Source organism: Ricinus communis, chromosome 2 (assembly GCF_019578655.1).
Source record: "Ricinus communis isolate WT05 ecotype wild-type chromosome 2, ASM1957865v1, whole genome shotgun sequence".
NCBI classification, from domain to species: Eukaryota; Viridiplantae; Streptophyta; class Magnoliopsida; order Malpighiales; family Euphorbiaceae; genus Ricinus; species Ricinus communis.
In genome coordinates this window covers 20,612,017-20,625,601 of record NC_063257.1, presented here as the reverse complement: position 1 = coordinate 20,625,601, position 13,585 = coordinate 20,612,017, and the positions used below count along the sequence as shown (strand labels likewise).

General features: G+C 29.0%; 2 protein-coding genes and 1 long non-coding RNA gene across 4 annotated transcripts; all 3 read right to left on the bottom strand.

The window, feature by feature from the left end:
* Positions 1-2,667: 2,667 nt before the first annotated feature.
* On the bottom strand, positions 2,668-6,595 carry LOC125369118. Its single transcript, XR_007214617.1, has 2 exons — positions 5,129-6,595; positions 2,668-4,533 (listed from the first exon to the last, which is right to left on the bottom strand). It is a non-coding gene; the product is annotated as an uncharacterized LOC125369118 (long non-coding RNA).
* Positions 6,596-6,974: 379 nt separating this feature from the next.
* Positions 6,975-9,543, bottom strand: LOC107261035 (basic leucine zipper 34-like). 2 transcript variants are annotated; one of them, XM_015717538.2, is made up of 6 exons: positions 9,537-9,543; positions 9,108-9,463; positions 8,906-8,996; positions 8,665-8,791; positions 8,393-8,581; positions 7,050-7,436 (listed from the first exon to the last, which is right to left on the bottom strand). In XM_015717538.2, exons 2-6 carry the CDS (start codon positions 9,440-9,442, stop codon positions 7,246-7,248), a joined length of 933 nt encoding a protein of 310 aa, XP_015573024.1. In that variant the 5' UTR covers positions 9,443-9,463; positions 9,537-9,543; the 3' UTR covers positions 7,050-7,245. The 2 variants fall into 2 exon arrangements, with proteins under 2 accessions (XP_048226512.1, XP_015573024.1); XM_048370555.1 differs by having other exon boundaries at positions 6,975-7,436; positions 8,429-8,581; positions 9,108-9,541.
* A 1,486-nt stretch (positions 9,544-11,029) lies between these two features.
* Positions 11,030-12,724, bottom strand: LOC8270282 (basic leucine zipper 34-like). Its single transcript, XM_015717541.2, has 5 exons — positions 12,680-12,724; positions 12,463-12,596; positions 11,708-11,798; positions 11,501-11,627; positions 11,030-11,382 (listed from the first exon to the last, which is right to left on the bottom strand). The coding sequence occupies exons 2-5, from the start codon at positions 12,573-12,575 to the stop codon at positions 11,240-11,242; spliced, it is 474 nt and encodes a 157-aa protein (XP_015573027.1). The 5' UTR covers positions 12,576-12,596; positions 12,680-12,724; the 3' UTR covers positions 11,030-11,239.
* Between the last annotated feature and the right edge of the window lie 861 nt (positions 12,725-13,585).

The following is a 13,585-nucleotide window of genomic DNA, read 5'->3' as shown; positions in this document are numbered from 1 at the left end:
TTCGACACACGTAAATGCATCAACTATAAATTACTAGAACAAACGACCTCCTCTTATTAAAGTATTTTATTCGTTAAAATATTATTGTAATCTATAGGCATTATATCCTAACATAGTAATATATTTTCAAGAAATTCACGCTCTTCGACTGTTAAAAATATATTCAATGTCAGTTCTATAACCATCTTCACCGTAAGAAAATAATAAAGAGTATTGCATTACCATAAGAATTGGGTGTAAAATATTAATTCGTTTTAAACCATTTGATTTATGCTCAATAACTATATCTCTTTCTTTATCAACTATCTCAAAATCACCAACTATTAGACCAGCTATTTCAAAAGATGATGGAAGATTATATTGTAAATTATTTTGAGCCCTCCTTCCAATCAATTTTGGCTTCATAGGCAAGAAATCATCATTTTTAAATCTGTCACAGACCATTTGAAAAGATTTAGAAATTTCATTGTACTTATCTAATATTTCAATAAATCTGCAGATAATCATTTCATTTATAGATTCATTATCTTTAGAATTTAGAAAAACATATATATATATAAGCTTATCTTCATCAACAAGTAATAACGAACAAATTAAATGATAATTCTGACCACATATTTTAAAAATGTAAGGATCTGGTCTTTTATTTATTTCATAATCAACTCTACCATCCATCGATGAAAATGCAAACATTGAATTATAAAGTCTTATATTTCCTAGACAATTTGATGAGAAAGCTCCATTATTACACTTTAAATTTTTTATTATACCATCTCTACAACACATTTTAAATTTTTTATCTCCATACTGATTCGATTCAGCAACACGTTCAGCCAATCAGTATAATGCCCCACAATATTGGTAATGATTGTCTGACATTCCTAAATCTGATTTCTATAAATATGCTCCTAATAAAATATTGTAAGAAGTTAGAGGTAAAAAAGGAATCTATGTATAAATTTGTAATTAGTAAAATGAAAATAAGATTTTACTGATGTTTGCCGATTGTTCTTTGCTTTTGGCAGAGGAAGAACTGGCAGAAGGGTCAATATACCTTCTCTTTATTTTTTACTATTGGTTGTAGTTGCAAAAATACTATAATATGCTAAATTTAATAAAATTAATCTAAGTTATAAAACAATTACGATGTATGATATTTGTATAAATCATAAAGAACAAATACCGGAATTGTCTGTTAAATCAGTTATAAATACATCCACTAAGTTGGATTCATTCTGTACACCGGATATCATAATTTCATCGATTTGAACAGCGGTTTGAGAAAGATTAACAGCTACATGTATTTTTTTAGATATAAAAATTTAATTCAGATGCGATTTTTAGAATAAGTTTGAATATTATATAAATTTATTTCACACTTAAATTTTATACTTGGAAATTGATTATCTAAGTGTATAGGATCATCTATTAGGTTTGGTTGCAAATTCGCTGTCGAATAAATCCATGTTATACTTTTAAGAGAAATAATCAAATTTAAGTAAATGTAAATCAATACCTAATTATAAAGCATAGCCTAAACTATAATGAATATAAAATGGCACAAATAAAATATAATGATTAGTTAAAACAACTAATTAATGTGCATCAGTTATTTGAAAAATGGTACGTGTTAAGTTGGAACAGTTGATTAAATAAATCTGCAATTTTACCAACAAATAAACAATTCATTAAGAAGCATTACAAAATAATAAACAGTTATGATAACTAAATGGATAATAATTACTATTAAGAAATATTAGTTTCATAAATACAATATTATGTACAAACAACTAATTAGGTTAAAATATCAACAAAATATTTCACATAAAATCAAATTGTTTATTTTCTTACAAATAAAATATCCTCTGAAATATTTTTTTCCATTCGGAATAGAAATAGCTTGTGATATTAATTTATGCTAAACTGCTTTAACAACATAGTCATATTAATTGATTCAAATTCATTTTTGTATAAAAATTTAGATTACTTATTTCATGTGTTCTTATAATATATTATTCAATTATGTAATTAGCAAATCAATATGACTCACAAATACCACATTGAATATGTAGGTGCCTTAATATTGGAAAACCCAACTAATGAAATCAACAAATAAAATATCAGATTTTCGAAAAGAAATCTCTTTTCAGAAATGTGACAAATATAAGGGGTAGACTCATTAAATCAAATCGGATTAGGAAAGTTGAAGTAGTATAATTAAAATGTATTATATTTAAAATCTAATGATTGCTCATTAAGCAAGTCTTAATGGAAGCTGAGGTATTTTTAGTTGAACAACTATTAGTTCTATAGAAAAATAAAATTTTAAAACTATCATGGGTTGTTTGCTGGCACTTAACTGCAAATTTAATTGCTAGTATGGATATTATTTTTTTTAAATAACTATTTCTACCAATATACAACAACACATTTTTATAGTAAACTTATATTATGCTAAGCTACTTGCATGAAAAGTGGAACAATAAAACAAACTATAATGCATAAAATCGTAGAAACATAAGCTATATTACAAACATAGCTACTGTTATTTAAACTACACAAGTAAAAACATGATAAAGTTGTTGTTTAGGAGTTATAATTATATATGTGGGCTTAGAAAGAGGGAAAACAAAAAAAGGAAAACAAAAATAGCTAACAAACCCCCAGTAAAAAGTGTCAACCTGTAACCATATGTGAACCATTACACCATATTAAGCTCCTAAAAAAATACAAAGGTAAACTAAAACATTTAAAAAAGATGGCTAATCCTAGCAATGGCAGCCTTGATCTTCTCAATAACCCTGCAAACTTTGTGATACTTTGTTGTAAGTTTATCATACATTAGATGCCAATTTCTGACAAATTTGCTAATTCCCCTCTTTTATACTGTTCACGACTCATTTTGTAAAAAAGCATATTCCTAAAATTGTAATCGATAATATTCAGGTTATAAAGAATAGCTACCATTCTCAGCACATTTAGGACTCATACCAATCTTACATGACACAAATCTATTCCCTGCATTATCATAGTGCGCGTAATAGACATTACAGGTAAATATGTTATCAGAACCTTCATGCATTTCAAATCTTGTTGGGGACAGTCTCAATTGCTGTAAAACAATGTCCAATATATTTTCTAAAGGCACATTTACAATTGTCATCTATAAATTATATTCAAAAATCAGCAGAGAAACAAAATCTAAAATCAAATATAATCACGACGGAATAGAATAAACATACAATATTCTAGCAAAAAAATTTTAATTTTTTCAGGTTAAAAAAACTATGCAAGACATGCTTCCGTAAGATCTTTGTAAAGATTAGAATGACAAATAAGATAAAGTATATTGTTTAAAGCTGCAAAAATTGGTTCAGTACATAACATAACAGTATATAAAAGCATGTCTATACAGAAGTACAACTCTTAGAAATCAACTGAAATATCACTGGCCAGCCTAAAAAATTATTGTTGCAGTGTATAAAAGCTTATGTATAGGGAGTAAAAAGAATTCACACCAAGTGGAATCAAAATAAAAAATTCTAGGCATATTTCTGTAAGACCTTTTTAAAAGAAAAAATCAAAATACAATGAATGGTAAATTAATAGAGCAAATTATAAAAGATAGGCATGTGACCACTATAAGCATTGGAATTGTAAGAATCCGTAAAATCAATTGAAATATTATTGTTAATCCCATACATGTTTTGTAATGAAGTGTATAGAAGTATGTACGTACAAACTATAAAAAATGTCTGCCCTGCTGAAGGGGGAAAAATATGTAAGGCATGTTTATGTAGGGCCTTTTTTTATGAAGTAGAATAACTAATGAGTTTAAGTTTTCTATTAAAGCCTGTGAAAATTGATCCACCACACAATAAATTTAAATTCTTAAAATAAACTGTAAAAGAGAGACAAATACACCACAATAAGCATCCAAACAACCATCATCCTTAAAATGAATTGAGATGTTACTGCTCATCCCACAAACCTTTGTAATACAATCTATAGACATATGTAAAAACATACTATAAGAATATGAAGGAGTTGGTACCGTCCTGTGGAATATATGGAGGACCAAAGACCTTCAAGGCCCCCTATTTTACAAAAATATATTGATATAGTCTAGTACTTAATTTTTAGAAGAAACTTCATATTAACATCTGTTTATGGATGTCATAGCACTATTTTTTTTCTCATTAATATTTATGTGGGATCCAACACCAACAATTAAACAGGTTATGAAAAGTCATTCAAGAAAATTGAAGCAAGGCAATTGTCAAAGCATAAGTTAAATAAAATATCCAAACACATGATACAATCGAGAAATAAAAAATCACCATAGCAACAATATCATGTAAGCCATCAGCATAGGTAAGCACTCATAAATGGACATAAACACCTATAACATCAACCCAACAACAAACATCACAGCTATATATCATATATTACAAGAATGAAATATATATAAATTGAAAGTAAAACTTACAGCGAGAGAGCAAGTATGCAATCCAGATATTAAGTGCAGCTTCCCTTTAGTTGAACACATTGATAGTATGCATGAAAAAAGGAAGTAAAGTTAGAACAACAGTAATATAAAGAAGGTGATAACAATAGAAGAACAAACCAAAAATGGCATTTTCTTTAAAAATATATGGTCTTGGAAAGTATTAAAAATTTTCAAGACCTTTTGCTTTAGGGTTGCTATCAATAAAACAAACATAATATATAAACTAGTATTAAAAGATGTCATGAAAAAGGCTTCAGCACAAACAATTTTCAAAAAGAGTTGCATTATAGTTAAAACAAAGTAATCATGAAAACTTGATACAAATAAGGATCAGTTTATGTATCAGATTCAAAATAAGCTCAAAAAAAGCATGGAATAAGTATTTTTGTCAATCAAGAAAGAGGCCAGAGATATGCTAAAGTTAAGGAAGCACTCTCCAGCCCCATGCAAACCCATGAAAAAAATATTAAAAGAAAACTCTTTATATATACACCTTTCTACATGGCATTAGGAACAGAGAAATCTTCACTTCAAAATTGCCGCTAATAGCAAGGCAGAAAAATAAAATATTTATAAAAGAAAACATCAGCATATTAAATGCCAAGTAAGGAAGCTCACCAAAGAAAAGAGCTTCAGTTGCAAGGTAGCATTAAATGAAGGGAACTAAGCATTTATAGTGGAAGTTACTTGGAGAGACAGCATGCTATTGACTTACTTAAGAAGGAGTACAATCAGAAGCAAGTTGAGGGGCGGGGGCGTAGGGTATGCAGAAGCTATGAGACCATTTAATAGTGTTTCAGTTTTCAGATAGGAAGAGATTTGATACAAATAAAAAAAAGTTGTTTTAAAATAAGTCTGAGTGTATATAATTTATACCGAAAGTAAAACATAGGGCTTCTAAATTATTGAAGAAAGCAATGATGATACTGAATTCGTGATATCATCAACAATAAGATAGAGTAGAGGATCTGTGTAACAACTAAAACCATTAGAAGGGACATCAATCACCAAAGTGTAGATCAGCAAGCATGGTATTATGGAAATAAAATCAATAACCCAGTCGACATAATTAAGGTAAAAACCGTTGCACTGGGCCATGCAAAGAAAGTCAATCCATATAAACAACAAAGGCCCATCTCAGTCCAAAATTATACATTTCAGTCCATAAGCCCAGAGACCCAAAATGCATGGCACAACAAAGGCAGAAGCGTTAATATGCGTATACACAAACGTAGGTATATTTGAACAGTGCATGCAGTAGGTGAATAATATAAAACCAAGCCACCAACAAATTGATTTGAAAACAGACCCAAAATATCTTCGTAAAGTACTGTGATATACGAAGATAGACGAACAGACAAAATAGGCATAGAACATGCAATAACCCAAGCAATAAAATATGACAACAGATCCATTGAAGAACATGAGAAAATGAATATAAAAAAATAAAAAACTATTCTCTCTTAGTAACGGCACTCAGTCGCCCCTTTGTAAATCACAGGCCACCAAAACGCAGAAGAAAGGATGTAAACAAAATTCATCCATACCTGCGGAGCAAAAAATTATCAAAAAGAGGAAAATAAAAAAAAAAATAAAAAGAAATGAGGTTATTATGGATTCTACATTACAGAAACCCTTTTCCTTTACAAAAAAAAAGAGATTATTGTAGATTAGTGACCAACAAACAAAAGAGAAGGAAAAAAAATAGAATGCACTGATACCTGTAACCAAAAAAAGACTCAGACTTTACTACATAAAATAATAAGAAAAAAAAGATTTAAAATTTATGTTTAGCATGGTAGTAGATCTGGAACGACAGAACTTCATTTACATAAAAAAATGAGCGGCTTGCCAGAGGAAGGGAAAGGTAAATGCATAAAAAATAATGAAAAAAATAAAGAAGTAAATGAAGGAAAATAAGAGAAATAAGAGAAAGAGATAATCCCATAGCAAGAATTAAAGGAAAATGTAATAGGCAAGGGTTAGCAACAGATTTTTTAGTTTAGGAAGGAGAAGAGAGAACAACCGAGTAGAGATAGGATGAGAGGATTGAAGCATTTATGGTTTTTTTTTTTAGGTCAAAGATTGGTGGTAGATTTAGGTTATGGAGATTAGGGGTAATGAAAACGACAACCTTTTTTATCCATTAGGGACTAAATAGTCATTTTATTGTGTTATTGCTTTTGCAATAATGGCCCTCGAAACCGCGTCATTTCCAGTATCAAAAGTGTGTTTTTGTGTCATTTGTTGCTAAGCTACATTTACGTATATGTCCTATAAAACGACGTATTGTGCACAAGCTTTGGGGGCCCTATTTGTCATTTCTTCACCTGCCATATGGGGGACGCGGCTCTATTATTGCCCAACGAAGGAAGTCGGTTGCCCTTATAGAAACGATGTCGTTTCGTAAATGCGTTTGGGGGGGCATCAGGGCACATCAGTAAAACTGCCTTGTCAAAATCAATTGAGATGTTACTGTTCATCCCTCACGGCTTTTATTATATAGTAATATATATATACATATATACCTCAAATAAGCTAGTATAAAATTGGAAGTATAAGAAGTACATATAACTAAATTCTACATTATATATGGTAATATTGCTCATTAAACCTAAATGAAAAGGAAAATAAAAGAAACACTAAAAATTCGAGAACAAGATTTAAAAATAAAATAAAATAAAAATAACATAAAAAGTTGACAATAAATAAAAAAGTGAACAGTTAGTAAAGATTCACAAGACACAACTATTGGTATTTTGGTTGAGACTGAGCATTTGTTCAATGCCGCCAAGGTTTGAGCTCATATTGAGGTTTCCATTAGGATTCACCAGAAGAGATGTTGAAAGTGTAGATATCCACGTTTGTGCAAGCTCCTGTTTTTTACTCCATTCATCGATTTCTTCTATATTCTCGTCAATTTGCTCTGGATAACAATGCATTTCTATGAGTATTTCAACCATTAATTATAAGTTATATAGGAAATGAAATTAACCTAGATGCATTAAAAGAAGATTTTTCCCTTCCATTTTTTGAAAGCATATCTTAACCTTTTAATCATCTCGATAGTGATCAGACTTTCATCTTATTTTATTTTCAAGACCAAATTTTAATATATATTATTGTAATACCTAAACTTCAATTATATTATCACCGAGATATCAAATCGCTAAATTTAAGCAAATTATTGCTTATGCGACAATTAAAAAACTATATGACAGTCACTTAATATCCAACTCATTTTAAATCATGAATTTAACTAATCATGTTATGTGTATAAGGGATAAATACAAACTTTAGAGTTGGATATTAAGTGGTTGTCACACAGTTTTTAATTGTTGCATAAGTAATGAAACGCGCGAATTCACCTCTTGATGATACGTATAGTCATAGTTTGGGTACTAAAAATAATACAAATTAAAGTTTAACATTGAAAATGAAATAAAACTAAAACTTGACTACCATCCAAAGCTTATCTCAAATGTAAATACGTATAGTATTGTGTACATACTTAATACAATTTTAATTTGATACTTTATGAATGAAATTATTATTAAGAATCAAAAGTGAATCTAATAAGACAATGATTGAAAGTAACAGCTAGCACAAGCCAATCAATTTCTTTTGTCACAGTCCTACCATGCATATGAGTTTGCTAATTTGACTCGGAAATCTCCTGTTAAAAAGTAGGTTTATATTTCTATACGCCTCATAAATTTTTCTTTTAGTCGGATACACTTATGGGTTTCATAGTAGACCATGCAGGTAAAATTAGTTTCTCTTTAGCTCAAGAAAATTAGAAAATGCAACCTAAACATAAAATCAAGTTCTTACGACAAGCTTAATAAAAAAAAGACTCATGATTAAGAATCAGAGTTATACCCAAGTTCGAATTAATAAATACCAAATGTTCTGTACCGGTAGATTGAACAAAGCTTTCATTTATTATCTGCTCAAACCCATGTTCATTCCAAGTAGGCAGCATCTGTTGTCCTTGCATATTCTGTTGTTGTTGTGCTAAATGGAGTTGCCTCAACCTATTCACTTCTGCTTTATTCTCCTCAATCTCAGCTGCAAAGTTAAAAATTCCTTTGTGACGTTCATCTTATAGAAAAAGAGGGTGAGAGAGAGTATTTCTTCCCAATTATAGTTACCATCTTTCAATGATTTGTTGTTGGCCCGACCAGAGACTTCCTGATTTAACTTCTTCTGCTCCATTTGCAATAAATGTTGTTGGTTTTTAAACCTTACGACTTGAGGACGGAGAACTGCTATTTCAACCTTTGCATTTTCAAACAAGGAAAGATATGTAATATATATATAGTTAAAATTTTGTATGGACAAATATATTATATTATTTAACTTGTGAGAAATAAAAGGAAGAGATCTCGTTACCTCTAAAGCCTTCGCTTTTCTTTCCATTTCAGTGACATATTGAAGCTTCTTCATTCTAGATTTTTGTGCAGAAACTCGATTGGAAATAATTCTACAAGCACAAAAAGAAAAAAAATGAAATGATTGTAAATCATTATTAATAGATCCAGAAGACTAAAAATAATGAAAAAAAAAAAATATCTAATGAACTGTGAAAATTCACCGTTTAAGCTTTTTAGGGTCCATGTTGGGGTCTAACTGGTTACGCCCGGAACGACCACACACAATTTCTGGTTTAACAGGATAATCACTAGAGAGAGGAGTTACAAAAGTATCAAGATTCTCATCTGATTGTGGCGATGAGTCTCGATACTTGTTGTGATTATCCGCCAAAGAGTCATCTGGGTTGGAAAAATAGGGTTTTTTCCAGAATTGAAATGAACTAGGGGCGAGCAAAGGGAGCATTGATGGAGCCATACCCAATGGCCTCACACTAATAAGCTTTCTAGGCCAAGGTGGTAATCCTTGTAAGTTGGTTCTTTCACTGAATCCTTCCATAATTCCAAACTTACTATTCACCTGCAAAATAAGGCAAAAAATCTACCAAAGATGAATATAAAAGGAAATGTACTTAATTTTGGCTTGCACTAACCTTTAAAGGATGATGCTAATAAAATTGTATGAAATGATGAAGCTTACTTGGTCCAAGAATTATATAGAAAAGTACAGCAAAACATACCAAATATGATTACCCCTATGCATAATTATATTCCACCTTCTATGAACAATTAAATATTTAAAAATAAATATATATGTTAATCAATTAACTCTTTTTAGTATTACCGGTAAGACGTCGTCGATCTATAATATATTACCGGTAAGACGTCGTCGATCTATAATATATAGGATAATGATATAAATAGTCATCTAAATTTTATATGTAATTTCACTTAGTTTATTTTGTTTAAAATTATTAACTTTAATTATGTTTTATTTCAATCAAACATTCAAGTTTTTACAGTTTATTCATTCTTAATGTTAAAAAGAGACTGAATTTATGTTTTTGGGTAGGATTAGTTGCTTTTGTTCATTTGAACTTGAAATCACATTATGTATTAATTGTTATCCTTCCAAAATGGTAATGGAAACCACTCCATAATGGAAAATTATAGTGTCGTTGGTCTACTGATTTGAAAAAAAAAAGAGAAAGAAACCAGACTAGCAAAACTGAATAAAGGTCATGTATGGAACCTTAATCATTCCAGTACAGTCAATCATTCAGTCAAATTGTGCCACGTGTAATAGAGGATGCAAAGTTTAAACTTCATTCTTCATGAACAACAGAAACAAAAGATCAAATATTATGTATAAAATTAGATGCTGAATGCCAATCTCCTGAAACAAAAAATATTTAGTACTAATTACTATATGCTTAACTATTTATTTTGAATATTTTAAAGACGAACCATATTTTTTCTAAATATATCTTTTTAACCAACTTAGTTTAGTGGCTTCTAGTTTTTTCGTTCCCTTTCATTTCATTTTTGAATTGAACTTTTTTTATTATATTAGAATCTACAGTGCATTGATTTGAATAAATGAATGACCATATACATATAACACTTTCCATAATCAATTATATATTTTAACTTTTTTGCTAAATAATTCTATAATTATTGAAAGTTTTGACATAACATTGATTTAAAGATAATGTTAAATTACATTTATAGAAGGCTAATTATTATTTACAAAAAAAAATATATATGCCGTCACGAATAATAACATGTTAATATTGTTATCTTAAAAAAAGGTTCCTTCTCCATAATTTTTTTTTAATTTTTTGTCCTGTGTTATAATTAATTTATTATGAAATTATACGTTTTGCTATCGATTAGGCATTAATTATTGCAACCTCAGATAACTAAGGTATTCTTTTCCTTCTTACAATATACAATAATTAATTTATTATAGATCTTCTAGTAAATTATATATTAATAATTGCATTACTTAAATGACATCAGATAAATATAAAATCTTGTACTTATACGGAGTCCGTATAATTTTCTTTTTTATTCATACATGCTCCTACCTATATAACCTAACTTTAAAAAAAGAATAGGTGGAAATGCTTGCAACTTCTATTCCAATCAAAATTTAAAACTTCTCCATTTAATAGTTCCACTATTACATTCAAATAAATCAAAATAGAAAGCACATCCAACATACAAAAGAAATAAATCCAAGATAGAAAAGTACATGAAACACACGACAAAGAAACAGATAAATGAATAAAGTACATGTTTATTCATGACTCAATTTCTTATTAGCCATTGTTCTTAAAGTCCCGTAAAAGGACTAAAAACGTAAGAGGCTCCCAAACTGCAAAAAATTCCCAGTAGTAGTTGGTATTGCGTTGAAATACTCAGGGAATTGTTGTTGATTCACCACATAAAATTGTTTCAAGATGTCCCTTTCCTTCTTCAGTTCCCCATATTGAGCTGCAAGATTAATTAAATATATATATCGAATAAGTTCATTGGAATCATTACTAACCCATTAGTTATTTATCTATGAATGTAGACTAGAAGATAAGAAGAATATACAAATATTAGAAACCTTCTTTGATCATAAGGTCACTAGAAAAGGTAGAAAGCCTATGTTTTATTGACCCATTTTCCACTCGTAGTAAAGAATTCTGACGATCGACATACTTAATTCTTGGAGAGATAATGGAAACTTCAGCCTGCATGAGAAAAAAAAAGTATGTAATATTACGAAAATTGTTAGACAATGCATACATGCATATGGAGAGATTTTGGTTACTTGGAGAGCTTTCACTTCAGTTTCAAGTTGCAGAATATAGTGGAGTTGCTTCATACGATACTTCTGAGAGTACTCTCTACTTGCCATTAATCTGCAAGACTACAACAATTTATTGATTATTATAAGTTAGGACAGTTTACAAGAATTCATTGATGATTGTAAATTATCAGAGTTTACAACTTCAGTATTCCTCTTTAGTGTTTCTCTCCTATCGTCTCACATGCATATTTGAAGAGGATGCACTATTCTGAGTGCACCAAATCATTCAATGTAAAGGTAAATTACTTGTTGGTACTAAAATTATACCACTTATATTTAAATGGTATTAAGTTTTTAAATTTATTTCATTTTAGTACTATATCTGTTATTTTTATTTCAATTAATAATATTAACTAGATTCTAGTGATTTTTGTTGACGTAGCAACTGGAAGTCTACTATTATTAACATATCACTTGTTGATTGGATCCTCTAGTAGGATCCACTTTACTAATTATGCTTAAAGACTCTCGTTAGTGAGTGATGTATTAATTAGTGTCATGCTTACATAAATTTTTGGTTTCCATGCCAGGAAAGAAACAGTGAAATCCAATAGGCATCATCGATTGAAACAGAAATAATAAGTGTGGTATTAAAAAATAAAATTAAAAGTTTATACCATTTGAATATAAAAAACAAAATTTTGATATCAACAAAACAATATACAACAATATACAGTTCAATGATATATTCCACATAAATATATAAATAGATTCACCTTCTCAACTTCTTCTGGGCCATGTTAGAGTCTAGTGGACGACCTTGAGAATCCTTATGTCCAGTCATCTGTGCATTCTCAACCGATGGGAATTCTTTATTTACATTCTCCATTTGCTTCAAATGCTTATTCACCTACACAAGAAGGAACATCTCTTAAATGGCATACAATAATAACCACAACTTAAGTTTTAAGAATATGTATTCCACATATATACCTAAAGAAAGGAAAATGAAGAAAAATTAGTAGAGAGAAAGTGAAGATGAAAGGCTCAACTCTCATCTGTTTTATAGATAATATTTGTCCCCAGTTATTGCTGGTATCTTGACACTCTGAAGTGCCATGTGTTTTTGTATTTGATTCCATAAATGCTTAAACTTGCCAAAATAAATGGAACAAACTATGAGTATCTTTTCACAGATTGCTTAAATTACAAACAATATTTAGGTGGATTCTACTCACTGTTTCAACAAAAACCATTTTTAGTATATATACAGCTGTAGCGTATTTGGCTTTTATCTTCTATTATTGCTACTCAAGTTTATCATTTCTGGATATGCAATAACATTTTTACCATATGGAGTTTCTTAAATGAGTAATTATAATTTGCCCCATGAGATTACTATTACACTATCAATATCATATTAAACCTCTTTTATCGTTTAAATAATATTTTATTTTTTTCCTTTCAATAGTTCCTCCGCTAGTTTTAATAAAATGTATTTTAATTAACTGAGTAAAAATGAAAAAGTGCTTATATTAGTCAATCTTTCAATTTAATTTATTCTACAAATTCTTCATGTAATTTATACTAATGTATTAATTTTTTTCTTCTCTTATTCTTTCCATTAAGAAACATTTTTTGTTACAAATTTCATATTTGTATTTTTAATTTATAATATAAATTCTTCAAGTTTAATAACTGCAATTAATATTTCAAGATAAAATACTTAGCTAATATATCATTAAGTATTATAGTTTAATTGAATTCATCTAATTTTATAAAATTAATTGATATTATATAAACAAGTAAATGATTGTGTTGTTAATAAGTTTAAATATTATTTTCTCAAAGTAATTACTAAAATTATTATAGATTTAGAAACAATTAATAGAATTGACT